The sequence below is a fragment of the Sus scrofa genome, chromosome 14 (assembly GCF_000003025.6).
Source record: "Sus scrofa isolate TJ Tabasco breed Duroc chromosome 14, Sscrofa11.1, whole genome shotgun sequence".
Taxonomy (NCBI): Eukaryota; Metazoa; Chordata; class Mammalia; order Artiodactyla; family Suidae; genus Sus; species Sus scrofa.
In genome coordinates this window covers 102,584,059-102,600,234 of record NC_010456.5, presented here as the reverse complement: position 1 = coordinate 102,600,234, position 16,176 = coordinate 102,584,059, and the positions used below count along the sequence as shown (strand labels likewise).

At 39.5% G+C, this 16,176-nt stretch overlaps 1 protein-coding gene across 1 annotated transcript in view; it reads right to left on the bottom strand.

Annotated features, from left to right (window-relative positions):
* RPP30 (ribonuclease P/MRP subunit p30) overlaps positions 1-16,176 on the bottom strand; it is a 40,245-nt gene that overhangs the window by 5,812 nt on the left and 18,257 nt on the right. The window contains exons 7-12 of the mRNA XM_001924771.6: positions 11,161-11,277; positions 10,541-10,570; positions 10,099-10,136; positions 9,631-9,710; positions 2,972-5,000; positions 1,541-1,629 (exon numbers count right to left, since the gene is read on the bottom strand). Of these exons, the coding sequence (XP_001924806.1) occupies positions 4,891-5,000; positions 9,631-9,710; positions 10,099-10,136; positions 10,541-10,570; positions 11,161-11,277 (375 nt within the window). The 3' untranslated portion in view covers positions 1,541-1,629; positions 2,972-4,890. The remainder of the gene's footprint in view (positions 1-1,540; positions 1,630-2,971; positions 5,001-9,630; positions 9,711-10,098; positions 10,137-10,540; positions 10,571-11,160; positions 11,278-16,176) is intronic.

Genomic DNA, 16,176 nt, shown 5'->3' with positions numbered 1-16,176 from the left:
ATGTTTTCTAGCTTTGATGACCACATTTAGGTCTTTTCCATTCCAAGCTTTCTTTTTTCTTTCTTTCTTTTTTTTTAATGAGCTTTTTCTCTAGGATTTTACACTTAAAAAATCTTAAATCTTTAATCCACTTGGATTGTTTCTTGGGTGTGAGGCAGGGATTGGACTTGCTTTTTTTCCCCTAAATGACAGAATAACAGCTGATACTTATTAGGTACATCCTATATAACAAGTCCTGCTGAGCTTTCTATAAATTTTATCTACTCAACCCTCACAATAATGCCATAGGGAGAACATGAAGGAAGGGAGGCACAGAGTGGCTACATCATTTGTGCAAGGCCACAGGTAGTAAGTACTAGCAGGTTTGGATTTTAACACAGATACTGTGTCTTCAGTTAACCACTTAGTGTGCTCTAAGTGGTTCCAACACCACTTAGTGAACAACCCATTATTTCTTGTAACAGGAGTGGTGGATCTGGACTCCTGACTCTCACTCATCTACATGGATTTCTGCACCAATTATATGCTTTATTACTAAAGCTCTGCTGTACTCTGCAGTGCTCACGAGTACAAGGCCCTCCCATTGTTTTTTGACAAAAATTTCCTAGCAATTTCTTTTTTCAAAATATCAAGCCTAAAAAGGAAACATATACATAAGAAAACAAAAATACACAGACGCTTTGTTTTGGATTTTGTTAAATTCATAGATTAATTTGGGGGAGAATTTGATGTACTGTGTCTCCTTACCCAGGGAAATAGAATGTCTCCCGCCATGTATTCCAATCTTCCTTAATTTCCCATATCATTTTTTCTTTTTTCGTTTTTTGGTCGTTTTAGAGTTGCACCCGTGGCACATGGAAATTCGTGGGCCAGGAATTGAATCTGAGCCACAGCTTGGCCAATGCCAGATCCTTTAACTCACTGTACCAAGCTGGGGATCGAATCCGCATATCCGCAGCTACCTGAGCTGCTGCAGTCGGATTCTTAACCCACTGTGCCACATTGGGAATTCCATGGCCATCTCTTAAAATGGTATTTTATAACAAGTTACTGTTAAGTAAGACAAATGGCTTCTGTGTATTCATTTTATAATGGACCACCTTGTTGAACTTTTACTAAAGATACTGCCATCTTGTTGCTACTAAACCAACAAGTAGTGGTTCATGTTCTAACAAAAGCAAACTTAAGAAGAAAGCCTGCTTGCTGCTCTTCATTGGTGACCAGCCACATACCCTCCTGTCTTGAGTAACAGGATAAACACCTATTCATAAACAGAAAGCAGGCGCAACTGCAAATATATAACAAATGTACATAAGCTATATTTCTAATTCTTACCCAGTTGCTTTTCTTGAGTTTTCAAGACTCACATCTACCATAACTTTACTTCCTACCTAATATAACATAAAAGCGCTCAATATTATTTCTGGTGCAATTGGGGCTAATCAGTTGGCTGGAAAAGTAGACTAAGGAGGGCATCAAAAAAGTTGAACATACAACCCATTAAACACTTTAAGTTTAAAATATATAATTGTACACTCACGTGCTGATCTTTAAAGAAAGGCCAGAGCCTATTCTTAGGAGTATGGCTTCAATGACTGGAGATCTACATTCTTTCCTGAGTTCCAGTCTCTTTAAAGAAGAAAGAAAAGTGGTATCGCATTTAGTTTTGATTTGTGTAATTTGTGATGTTGAACATCTTTTCACGTGCCTGTTAGCCATCTGTACATCTTCTCTAGAAAAAATGTCTATTTGGATCTTCTGCCTATTTTTTAATTAGGTTGTTTGGTTTTTTCTTGTTGAATGAGTTCTTTATACACCATATCAGATATATGACTTAAAAAATATTTTTTCCCCATTCAGTAGGCTGTCTCTTCATTTTGTTGATGGTTTCTTTTGGTGTGTAGCTTTTTAGTTTTGCTTTTGTTTCCCTTGCTTGAGGAGACGTGCAGAAAGATATTGCTAATATCTTTGCAATGTTACACCCGTTAGCCTATTAGAAAAAAAAGGCAGTAACAAATGCTATAGCAATGATGTGGAGAAAAGGGAACTCTCATACCCTACTGGAGGGAATGTAAATTGGTAGTCATTAGGGAAAACACTAGGGAGATTCCTCAAAAAATTAAGACTAGAACTAGCAAGATCCAGCTATTCCACTTGAAACTTTATCAAAAAAATATAAAAACATGAATTTGTAAATAAATACACACTCCTATGTTCACTGCAGCATTATTTATAATAGTCAAGCTATGGAAACAATCCAAAAATGCCCACTGACAAATCAATAGTTAAGGATGTGGTGCATATATATATGAAATGTATAATATATAAAAATACATAAAATGGAATACTACTCAGCCATAAAATAAGACGAACATTTGCCATTTGTGACATAAAGGCTGGACCTTGAGGGTATTATGCTAAGTGAAATAAGTCAAGGCGAGAAAGATATATACTATACGATTTCACTCTTATACGGAATTAAAAAAAAAAAAGTACTAAATGAAACAAAAACAAACTCAGATAAAAAGAGTAGTTACTACTAGAGGGAAAGAGAGGACGGGGGCGGGGGGAGAGCAAAATGGGTAAGGGGGTAAACTGGTGATGGATGGAAACTGACCTTTTGGTGGCATGCTGTAGTGTACACAGAAGTTAAATAGAAAGCTGTACACATAAAACTTAATGTTATAAACAATATTACCTCAATTTAAAAAAATAGAGAACTTAAAATTGGTAAAGCAATGCAAGTGCAGAATTTCTAGTGACTCACCTCCAAATCTAGCTGTCTTACTCACATTGATTTTGACAGTTCTTTTTAATGACTCATCTTTTTCAAACTTTTGGAAAACATCAGTTTTCCTGGGAATTCTTTTTTCCCCTCCTGATTCATCAGTTTTCATAATTTTAAATTAATTTACACAATTTTATAATGCTAAATACAATGGCATAAACAGACTTGTGAATAAAAACACACCTAACTTGCGAATCCATGTGGGGTGAGGGCAGAGGCAAGCTGGCACTCCAGGAAGTGGCAGGCTCTGGGTGTAGGGGTTCAGCAGTGGTAGCCATCAGTTTTACAGAGGGAGGCGAGTACCTTAATCCATCAAACTGCTTAAGCGCAAGTAAAAAATGCTTTATTTTTAGAACCATCATACCGAACATATACAATATATAAATACAAACACACATATACACGTATGTGTAAAATATTCTCCCCCTTGTATTTTGTCAAGGGATTTTACTGTTGTTTATTTTTTAAATCAGGAGTACATTTAAAATTTTATAAAATATCTTACTGGCATCTATTAAGACGATTCTGATTTTTCTCATACGACCTATTAATATGATGAAGTACAGTACATTAAAAGGAACTGAAATACCCTTACATTCCTAGAATAAATCTCATCTAGTTATGGTGTACTGTTTTATTTATTTTATTTCTCCTTTTTGGCTGCACTCTCCCGGCATGTGGAAGTTCCCAAGACAGTGAATGAAGTTGAACTGTGTTAGCAACCTATGCCTCAGCTGCGGCAACATGGAATCCTTAACCCACTGCGCTGGGCCAAGGATTGAACCAACAGTGCCACGGAGACAAGCTGGATCATTAACCCACTGCACCAGAGTAGGAACTCCCATTAAATGAATTCTCTTAACTGATATTTTATTTAAGCATCTAAATTCATCACTGAGTTTGGTGGAAAGCTTTCTCTTTTTAAACTATCTTTTCTCTGACTTTCAGAACAGCAGTATTCTTTTTCCCCATTTAAACAATTTTCTTAATATAAATATAGAATAAATGCAGATAGTTGCAAAAAAAAGCAAATTTACATACGATTCTATTTAATATGATGATCTTGCTGTTAAAAAAAATTATTTCCGGAGTTCCCGTTGTGGCGCAGTGGTTAACGAATCCGACTGGGAACCATGAGGTTGCGGGTTCGATCCCTGCCTTTGCTCAGTGGGTTAACGATCCGGTGTTGCCGTGAGCTGTGGTGTAGGTCGCAGATGCGGCTCGGATCCCGCGTTGCTGTGGCTCTGGCGTGGGCTGGCAGCTACAGCTCCGAAAAGACCCCTACCCTGGGAACCTCCATATGCCGCGGGAGCGGCCCAAGAAATGGCAAAAAGACAAAAACAAAAAACAAAACAAAAACTTCTCCAACTTTGACCTTACCTTAGGGGGAAAAAAAAAAAAATTATTTCCAAATTTGGTTGAGTCCAGTGCTTTGAGATGTTTAATACGATGATTAGAAAAATGAACACAAGGTTTTCAGGGGCCTCCAGCTCAGAGGAATCCTATTTCAAGGGCATCACGGAGGTAAGAAGAAGCAAAGGAAAAGGCCAAGTGTGATTTTATGTGCACCTTCTCTTTCCTTCCACAGGTTTTATAGTGATTCCTTTTAGAAGGAATTTTGCCTGGACGAATACTATTAAAGAGTGGCTTAAAACAAGAATAAATCAAGTAAAAGCCAACCCCTTAATACAAGTTTTAATAGTACTCAAAATAACCACTTGGACAGTAAAATTAAAATAAGCCATGTTTATCAAGCTGAAAACCATGAATTTTTAAATGAACAAGAAACATTTTTAAAGAGTCTCATGAAATACTGAAACATCTTATTCATTATACCTGCCATTTATCACTTAACACAAAAGATAAACTAGTCTTTGTTTTTCTCCTAAAATACATTTAAAGGGGATGGTCTTTTTCTTTTTTCCCTCAGTGCTTCACTAAATTTTGTTATTTCAATGGCTTGAATATAAGACTGTTTTTACAGACTACTGATGTCTAGCTCTAAGTGAAAACAGTGCATCATACGAAGGTTTCGTTTCTGTTGTGGCTGATGGACCATCAAAGGGAAGACAGGAGTGTTGACAGAGACTGGGGGACTCTTCTCAGTCCTCACACTTGGCTTTCTTGCAGGCTGGAAGAGACTCATCATCTGTTTCTGATGACCGAGGCTTCTTCACCGTGGAAATAATTCCAAAAGCAGTTTTTCTAGTTTCTGTAAGATAAACAGGGAAAGCACAGTGCTTAGAGTTAAGACATGAGTAAATAAGAGGTGGTTTAACAAGCATCCCATGTTACTGTGAGTTAAAGCATAAGTAAATGATAAAGCCATAACGAACTGCTACGAGTGCTAATGACATTTTTTGTTATTACCTTTTCCCCTCAGCTTATACAAAATATCAGTGTATTATTAACATCTAATTCATCCCAAAGGGAATACCTCTAGGGTAAAACTATAGGGCAGGTTACCTTTAATAGTTTGTCCATGGCATCTTATGTAGCCAGAACCCAAGTTTCAGAGTGTGGTGCAGCACGTGCTTAAGTGTAGCAGAAAGATGGATGAATCAAGACAGCTAGGGAGGAGTTCCTGTTGCAGCTCAGTGGTAATGAACCTGACTAGCATCCATGAGGATACAGGTTTGATCCCTGGCCTCAGTCAGTGGGTTAAGGATCCGGCGTTGCCGTGAGCTGTGGTGTAGGTCGTAGACACAGCTCAGATCCGGCATTGCTGTGGCTGTGGCATAGGCTGGCGGCTATAGCTCTGATTGGACCCCTAGCCTGGGAACCTCCATAAGCTGAGGGTACGGCCCTAAAAAGACAAAAGGACCAAAAAAAAAAAAAAAAAAAAAAAAAAAAAGACAGCTAGGGAGTTCCTGCCATGGCTCAGTGGTAATGAATCTGACTAGTATCCATGAGGATACAGGTTCAATCCCTAGCCTTGCTCAGTGGGTTAAGGATCCGACTTTGTGTGAGCTGTGGTATAGGCTGCAGATGTGGCTTGGATCCTGCATTGCCATGGCTAAGGCGTAGGCTGGCAGCTACAGCTATGATATGACCCTTAGCCTGGGAACTTCCATATGCTGCAAGTGTGGCCCTAAAAAAGACAAAAAAAAGACAGGGCAACTGTCAACTGCACCACTCCTGAGTGATGTGTGCTCATTTCATTTCACAGTGTGGATGGTACCTGTGTCCCTCACCAGGTCAGGAGTGCACCTCTGAAGAACCAGTCATACCATATGTCCAACACCCAGCAATGCCTGGTTATTTAACAGGTGTTTAAGAGATACTTGTTGAGTGAATGAAGAATATCAAACTCACATGGTTACTAATCTCATGTATTAGTGAAAATGGACAAAGAAAAACGGGAATTATGAAATGCTTAGGACAGGTTGGCAGCAGAGTTGAACATAAATTTAGCTGACTTCTGCTAAAAATGTACTAAGAAGCCAGGCACTGTATCATCTATGGAGGATCTTAAGACACCTAACACAGTGCTTCTTCCTATTCCACACTGAGATAGCACATCAGGGCAAATATAACAGGAGTGGAGGCACCTTGGGAGCGGCCCAAGAAATGGCAAAAAGACCAAAAAAAAAAAAAAAGAAAGAAACTGGGAAGGACTGGGGAGGAGAGACCCTTTAGCTACCCAGGAGACAATCAAAAGGACCCGATGAACATAAGTTTAGTTAAGAATCATTTATTTCCTGTGATAAAAGTAAAGTCAATTTTATTTATTTATTTTCTTTTTAGGGCTACACACACGGCTTATGGAGGTTCCTAGGCTAGAGGTCTAATCAAAGCTACAGCTGCCAGCCTACGCCAGAGCCACAGTGACGCCAGATCCCAGCCTCATCTTTGACCCACACCACAGCTCACAGCAATGCCGGATCCTTAACCCACTGAGCAAGGTCAGGGATTGAACCTGAAACCTCATGGTTCCTAGTTGGATTAGTTTCTGCTGTGTCATGACGGGAACTTCAGTAAAGTCAATTCTAAAGAGTTAAACATTGGAATTCCTGTCGTGGTTCAGTGGAAATGGATCTGACTAGCATCCATGGAGGACGCAGGTTCAATCTCTGGCCTCACTCAATGGGTGAGTTGGCATGAGCTGTGGTGTAGGTTGCAGACACAGCTCAGATCCTATGTGGCTATGGCTGTGGCTTAGGCCATAAGTTACAGCTCCGATTCTATCCCTAGCCTGGGAACCTCCATGTGCTGCAGGTGTGGCCCTAAAAAGACAAAAAAATAAAAATAAAAAATAAAGAGTTAAACATTACCTTCTCAGTTAATAGAATCAATTTACCAAGTCTACTAAATCTTTGCCAGTTATTTAAGAGCATCTTAATTTATAAAAGGGACAAAACCGCTGTCAAGGTCATTAAAATGCCAACATATTCAGAGAACCTCAAAATAAAGAGAAATTGCCAATGATTTCCATTTCGCCAAATAAAAAATGTTGCATTTAGAGAAGTTTATTTATATCACTATGATTATGAGTAAAAGTCCAAAAATCAGTAGAATGAATAAATTGCGAAAGCCAACACTCAGTAATAAAACAAAATGCATTAGTTTCAAAATTATTTTAGTTCCATCTCAGAAATGTTCTCTTTTTTAATCACATGAACATTTCCTTCTTAATCTAAGCTGACAGATTATAAACCACTGAAAACCCCGAGTTTTATAGCTATCAGATAAGGTAATTTTTGGACCTTGAACCTCTTTGCTGTCCTTTCCTCATGACCTCCTTAGAATCGCTGTTCAGTGGTTTCTAGAACCCCCAGGACCACTTATTTGTGATTCCCTGTAGCAAGCTCCCAATGTGGAACTGCTGCTACTGTGTGCCCCATCTTCTGTTTTCCAGGAATCTATTCCTGCACTGCTTTCAACAACTGCTCTCAGGGTGAGGTTTCCAGACCCTCTGAGAATCTATTAACCACCTTCTGGTAGTGCTTCACTGCAGCGCTGTCCTTAAATGGGGCACTCAGGATGATACAGAGACCAGCTAGGACTTAGCAGTGCAGACAAAAATAATGAGACCCTGAATTCTCTTGCCTCAGAATCTTGCATTTCCTCTCATGCAACCTTAGGAGGAATTAGCAGTCCTGGGAACCCACCACACTACTATGTGACACTGATCCCAGTGTCAACTAAAACCAGGGTATCATTACCCTGCAGATGTGTTATGAATTCAGCAAGGACAGCAGGCATAAGCTAATAAGTAGCATTGTCCTGGGCACACGAGGGTGAATGTTTTTGTTTTGTTTTGTTTTGTTTTTTGACCAGGCAGGACGGCCGAGTGCCTTTTATTTCTGTGCGGGACATGGGAGGGCGGAGGGCAGGGACCGCGCTGAGCTGTGCCAGTGGGCTGCACCCACCAAGGAGCAGCTGTGCCTTCACCCTGAGGCTGGGGGGCATTCCGAGCCAGGACGCCTGCCGTCCCTCTCCAGAGGCTCTGCCACCTCGGCTGTGAACCAGGCCCTAGGCCTCCCCGTCACCACCCGCGGGCTCCCTGGAGGTGGAGGCAGGAAGGAGAGCAGGGCCGGGGCTAGACCTAAAGCCCACAAGACTTCTTTTAGTTTGGCTTCTATAATAGCCTAGTTTTACGCAGATTTCTTATGTTAAACAGCTGAGTTGTCTGAAGTCGAGAGCAGAACTTCATATTTTCCCCTACTGCATTTTTAAAATTAGTTTCCCTTTCTTGACTTGGTCTGTTTTGGAACACTAATTGTTATCCAAAATCTTGATGACTCCTTACACGCACTTAAAATAGACAAAAATAATGGCAGAACTACCAGTGTGAACCAACTGTTCCCTAATTTCAAGAAAATCTTGATAAAATTCTAGTTAATTTGGTCATTTCCAGAATGTATGTAATGGGTTAAGGCAACAATCTCAAACTAAAACTGTTGAATACAAAAGCAAAATCATCTATTTTACGGTTAAGTCAATACAGTAACCAGTTCTCCCAAGTGGAAATCAGATCATTGAAATCCAACACACAAGCCCTCAATCTAACTATTCATACTTAGTCTAGACGTAGCAACCAGTTCTGAAATTTAAAGTTCACCTGGGTGGTACCAAGTAGACTGCTTCCTGACCACTGCTAAAATTACAAAGAGAATGAAGATAAAACAGCAGATGAGAAGTATACGCTTTTTTCTTTTAATAAAACCTCATCTTCATTCTCCAAAGTCCTGGCATATCAAAAACTTCTAGTTCAATTTTTATCATCTGATGAATAAGAAATTCAGTGCTTTCAAGCAGTGGAATTCAAGGTGAGGAGGTAGATACATGGTAAATGAAATGTGAGTAAAAAATGTATCATCTGTGCATTCCTGAACATGTATAAACAAAAAATAAGAAAAGAATCACAAGTTGTAATAAATGTGAAAACTTAGGCTTTGAGTTTGTTAGCTGGATTTTTAAAAATGTACTTGGTGTTTCTGCGTTCCTCATAAATGGCTTAACAAGTATTTTTAACTTTCCTGTTCTCTAAACAGTGATCTTCAGCAGGGAAAGATGTCCCTCTGGAGGAGAAAGGGCGATTAGAAGCCCATGAAAATGCAGGTGGGGAAATGCACACGCAGATCCTGAAAGAAGGCAGCCACATCCAATACCCTTCTCTGCAAGGCGAACTATATTCGTTCCACAAACTACAGAAAATAAAGCCTGAAGTAAAGGGTGAGAAAGCATTGATGGGTATGCTTAATCAGGTTGAGAAAAGATGACCCTGAAGGAACTCTGTGGGGGCAAGATGATAAAAGTAGATATGGCCCGGCAGTTTGATAGAAACAACTGGCTCTAAACATGAGCACGAGGCGTTTTTCTTGGAAGAACTTGCTCACCTCCATGGAGAAGCACTGCTCGGCAGTTGGTAGACACTGCGGCCTTGGCATCGCTTTCAGACAGCCCGAACAGCAACCCTCTGGTGAGGTTGTTAAGGATTTCAACCCAGAGTCAGCCGAGGACACGAGACTAACAGAAACATAACTGAAAATGCCAACTTGCCTGGTCACACCAAGAGAGAGACACTTTAATTCCATGGTTTTAGTCCAAACGGAATATGCATTTGAGACGAGACTCATTTAACTCTAAGCTTTTATAGAGTCCTTTCTTCCTTTTTTCTTATTTCATCCTCAATCTGGAAACAAAAGGATGACACCCTCTACAACTTGATATAACCTGTTTTTGAAGCTATTAACTGACACATTCATATAAAAAAAAGATTAAAAAAAAATTTGTTAAAGAATAACATGCCAAATTCCAAATTTCCTAAAGAAAATTTCAATGACTTCTTACTCAGAAAAGGATACAAGTTTGCCACGTCGTATGGGCCTCTTATTTCTAAAGGCTAAAATAAAATGAACAAAAAATAGATATGAGGGAAGTTATTCATAACATTTCAATGATATCATTTTCAGTAAATAGGATGCTTAAGTATCTAAAAATAAGGATGTCAACTGCATAAATTTAAGTCCTTATAATTCTGATGGGTTTCTTAAGCCTTTGAAAATATAAAAGATCTTTGAAAAGCATTTTGCCACAATTATAAAGGAAAAACTATTTATATAAACAAAACGTGCAGCCCCAAAGGAATGGGGATAAATTTTACTCTTCAGCAATTACAATGAATACATGCAGTTAAAAATGAAAACATCCAATAAATGTTCATTACATTACTATTTTTCTTTCCTAGAAACCTTTTAAAGTTTTATAACTGAAAGGTGAAAACAAAGTACTTAATGTCAGACTTACCCTTTCTGCAGCACTAGATACAATTACATTCTACAAAATAGAAAGTAATCAATGTTAATCTCAGATAAATGTGAGAAAAAAATTGAAGAGTCTTATAATACAAATAACCAGCAATCACACTTTAAGACTGAAGGCTCCATAAATACCAACTTCTTCCAAAGAGAAGGTAACTAAGGGGAAAGGATGGAATTCAGGCCTCATGGCAAACTAAAGGCAGCCTATGATAAGAAATAGAAAAGGCCTTCCCAACAGATCTTAAAAAAGACAAATTTGTTTTAAAAAGTAGTTGAAAAGGTCCTATAACCTTCATTCAACTCAATGATGACAATTATTATTTAGACTATTCTTTCACAGTAGGTAAATGGCAGATTCTTTACTGAAAGATAAAAGCTTTCAACACTCCTTTTCCCCACTCATACTACTCCTCCTCAGAATATTTTTCTTTCCCTTAAAATTGGAAGAACTCACTGAAATGGGAGGATTTATTCCTCTGCCTCAAGCACTTTCTGCTTTAAGGAAAAGGGATCAGCTTGAGAGTCCCAGAAGATTAATAATAATAAATAATAAATAAATAATAAACTGCTAGGTTTGAAAAACATTCTAAAATTATGGAACCATACCTTTCCTTTGCAGATCTGCATCAAATTGAGGGCATTGGAAATTGTGTACCTTCTCATTGTGGAGTCTTTGATAGCGGGGCTATAGACAAGTTCAAAGGCCACGCCTCGGTCAATTGCCTTCACAGGAAGTAAAGAAAATAAGCTGTCAAGGCTAATCATATGCTTCCTCTATTTTCATTAAATTTCCCCCATCACCTCCTTCCTCACATGCCCCCCTCTCCGCCTACCTCCTGCATGTCCAGGTACAACTTCAATAAAGGCAGATTTGTGCCCGAACAGTACCATCCATGAGAGAAGAAAACAGATCTGTGTCTCTATTTGATTAACTGAGTTCATCTTAGCTGTGAGGAAGCTGATTTTCTATAAACAGGCATCACAAAGAGGCTAAGGAGAGCAACTTCCCAGTGGGGAGGCAGAGGGGCTGTTACTCCAGGAACTATCAGAAGGGAAACCAGAGATGTGCTCCCTACACGCAGGGTAAACTGTTTGCAAACAGTAAACCAAGTAACTTGATCCAAGAATGAAGAGACGAAGAAATTAAAGGAGGAAAAATGTCCAAAGAACAGGGGTGGAAAGCTTCCCAGTTAAATCATTTATTACGCCTAATGCTGAATGAAGAAACATTAACAGCCATGGTTGAGTGCTATGTGCCAGGCACTGTGCTAAGAGTCTTCTGTATTTATTTCACCCCTAAATACTTTCATAAGGCATTGTGACAGCGATAACTAACTGCCCAGATATCTCTCCTCCCCCTTTTTCTTTACTCATAGAGCCCCTGATTTTAAGCTGAGCTCACAGATGCCCAGCAAAAAAGATGAAAACAGTCTGGGCCCCTGACAATTTTGTTCAGCTTAACATATAAGACCTTTTACGTGAGAAAAAGAAACTTTTTTTTTTTTTTGGTCTTTTTAGGGCTGGCCTACACCACAGCCACACCAGCACTAGATCCAAGCTGCATCTGTGACTTACACCACAGCTCATGGCAATGCCAGATCCTTAACTCACTGAGAGAGGCCGGGGATCAAACCTGAGTCCTCATATATACTAGTATGGTTTGTTACTGCTGAGCAGTGACGGTAACTCCAGAAACTTCTTTCTTTATTTAAGGTGTTCTTATTAAGTAGGCATCCATCCACAGGTAAGAAAGCCTGGAAGGGGTGGTGGCAATGGTATTGAAATCCACTATACTACTCAGCTTCCCTGATAAGTGACTCAAATCTTCACCCATTCACAACAGAATGCATGGGAACGATGAGCAAAAGTTCATGTGGTCTCTCTCTTTTAAAGCTTCATTTAGTGGGGGAGATCATCAAATCATTATACAGAAATGTAAAATTTCTGCTGTGAAAAGTGCCATCCAGAAGTCTGGGAGTGGGTGAAGAAGGAACTGAGGAGTTAAATACCAGTGAGAGGAGCATTTGCAGAGAGAGGTGGCAGTATGTGAAAAGGCTCTAGGGTTGAAGAGAGCCTTGTAGCATGTGAAGGTCATCAGAGGTTGGGGAAGGGAGGAGGAGAAGAGCCCTGGGGCGGGGGGAGTGGAGGCCACAGAAGACAGGAAGATCCTTAGAACTGAGACAGAATTAACCTTAATAGCCACGTAAAGCATCTAGGGATTTTAGCATGGAGGTGATAATCAGAGTCACAAGGCAAAGTCACTTGGTGGCTGTGGTTGTTAAATGAACAAAGGAAGGAAAGCAGGCAAGACCAGGCAGTGCGGTCCCAGTCTCTGCCTGGCAAGTGAGTTTCTATCATCCAGGGGTCGAACTGGGACTGGACCAGCTGTGACTGCTGGCGATCTACTCCTGACCGTTTTCAAGAAATGGAAAAACTTGTCTTCTTCCAGAATTGGCAGCCCACCTTGACTGAATTCATATGTATGGCAGGTTCCTTCCATTCTCCCTTTCTGAACAGACTTCCTTTCCTCCACCCCCCAATCTTCCCTTTCCTTAACTTTTCTGCCTGCCTTAATTAAGGCACTGAGCTGTTATCTTAGATTTCCCTATATATTTGAAATTAGTTTAATTAGAATTTATATGCTATCTTCTCCATTGTAACTTCTCCCCCTTTCTGATAACTTTTCCTGCCTGCAGTTCTTCCACCTGTGGTGATTCTATCAGGGAATGATGACTGTGATGACACTGTGTCATAAATACAAACCTTGTTCTCTCTGCCTAGCTTGGATGCATGAGCGCTAGTATCATGATACTTCTTTGTAAAATAGTACTGTCACTTATACAAAAAGTGTTAAATATAGTTATGTTCTGAATGAATACGCAATAGCTTATGGAAAAGAGGTCATGCGATAATGCTGTTCACTATGGATTATCCACCATAAAAGGAACCAGGATGAACTTGACAAACTGAAATTCCTAGATAAACCAAAACATGTTCTTTAACCATCTCCTCAACTATCCCCTGGCTACTAATTAGCCAATGAGGCTTACTTATATATATTTCTTTTCCTTATAACTTTAGGTGCTGAATTTGCTGACACAAGTCAGTAGGATGGAAAAGAATGGAAATAGAAGACGTGGGTGACAGACACACAGAACTAAGGGACCAGGTCCTAAAGTATTTTCGAAAATTCACTGTCCTCCCCACTCTCCCTTGGGGACCAGATCAAAATAAAACTCCTTTTCAGGGGGTGGGGTGGAGAGGGTCAAATGGATATAATTATCAACTTAAATTATTTTTTAAGAAAAAAGCTCTGGTTCTGCTCTTAGTACTTTAATCAAATTCATTTTCAAATTGAAAACTCTGAGACAGAAAAATTGAGGATAATGTGCTACTAAAGGTTCTGAACATTCCTTTCACAACACCTTATTTAAAATTTTTAGATAGATAAAATACAGACTCATTACCTGAGCTCCTGCTTCTAAGACCATTTTAATGTAAATTGCTCATCAACTGATTGTTCTTAACAGCCTTTTCATAAAGAATGCCAGTGCCTGCCTGATTGGCTTTTGTTCCCATCTTGGACCAGAGGTTCTGGAATAGGCAGATGATTTCTTTACTAATGAGAAATAATAGTCACAAGGATGCTCCTGACCAAGGACAAGTGTGTGATATCTGAAGAGATTCTGATGGTAAAATTCCAAGAACTAAGCAAATCTCAAGAAGAGAGAAAGAAAATAGGGAGTTGATTACTGGGACAATATACAGATTCCCTCTTAATTAGCTCTTTACTGAATTCAAAAGGATGACACTCTTGGTGTATCATTCTTTGAGATAGGTAACTTGTTCACATGTTTCACAAATCAGATAACAGAAGAAAGCAAAAAAAAGTCTTCACTGTATCTCTGCTCCCCTCTACCCCCTCCCACCTTCCATAATCATTTTTCTTAATCTCTTGTGTCTTCTTCTAGTGCTTTCTTCATACAAATATAAGAAAATATGAATATATACTATTATTTTCCCTCTTTCTTACCCCAAGGGTCGCCTACTACATTCTGGTTCTGACTTGAAGGGCTTTCCGCGTCTGACTTCTGCATTGTTTTATAGCTGCAGAGTGCTCACTTGCATGCATTTAACCAAGCCTCTACTGAGTGATTCTGCATTATTTCAACCAACCAAATTTTGGGCTCATCTGTAGAATAAACACTAAAGTGGGTATTACGGGTCGAATTGTGGCCCCCAGAAAAGGTAGTGTTGAAGTCCTAATCCTCAGCACCTCAGAATGTAACCTGACTTGGAAACAGGGTCATCGTGGATGCATTTAGTTAAGATGAGGTCATATTAGAATAAGGTGGATCCCTAATCCAATATGACCGTGTCCTTATAATGGCCATGCAAAGACATAGAAATAGGGAAAACACGCTGAAAAAACAGAGGCAGAGATGGAGTTATGCATCTACAAGCCAAGGACCACCAACGATTGCCAGCAAACCACCAAAAGCCAGAAAAAGGCAAAGAAGAATTCCCCTGCAAGTTTCAGAGGGAGTATAACCCCAGTTATGTTTTCAGACTTCCAGTCTCCAGAACTGTGAGCCAAAACATTTGCATTAGTTTAAGCCACCCAATTTTCAGTACTTTGCTATGGTAGCCTCAGGAAACTAATACCCTAGGTCAGAGGGTAAAGCATTTATAATCTTGATAGTTGTTGCCAAATTACCCACTCCCCCACAGGGATTGTTCCAATTTACACTGTTACAAGCAAAGTGTGAGAATGCCTGCTTTCCCACAGCCTTCTAAGAGTGTATCATCAAACTTCTGTGTTTATACCAATCAGATAGGTGGTTTTTTTTTTGTTTGTTTTTTGTTTTTTGTTTTCCTTTTTACAGCTGTACCTGAGGCACATGGAGGTTCCCAGGCTAGGGGTTGAATAGGAGCTGCAGCTGCCGGCCTCCAACATAGCCACAGCAACGCTACATCTGAATTGCATCTGGGACCTACGCCACAGCTCACAGCAACGTCAGATCCTTAACCCACTGAGAGGTCAGATCCTTAACCCACTGAGTGAGGTCAGGGATCGAACCCTCATCCTCTTAGTCGGGTTTGTTACCACTGAGCCACAACAGGAACTCCGAGATAGGTGATTTTAACGTGAATTTCTCTTAGCATGATGAATTTAAGCATCTTTTCATATGTTAAAGGGATGCTTGTATTTCCTTTCCTATGAAATATTTTTTTTCATATTCTTAATCCACTTTTTTGGATTGATCATCTTTCTCTTTTTTTTAACCTTCTCAACTTCTAGGAGCTCTTTATATATTAAAGAGATTAGCCATGTGTCTATGACATAAGTGAAACTATTTCCACCAGTCTGTCATTAGTCTTTTAACTCTGGTGTTACTTTTTGTTTTTGCCACAGACTTTTTTTGATACTGACCAGTTTGCTGGCGCTGCTCCAAGCACCAGTTAATTGCTAATTGCTAGTTAAGTACTAAAGTACTTAATGCAATTAGGTTCACAGTTTGTGTGTAATGAAAAATAAAGGTTATAGAGCATTCACACCCAACTTTCCCTCAAACAACCTCACTGCTTCAGACAGTATTTACTGGATTTCTCTCAGTGGGG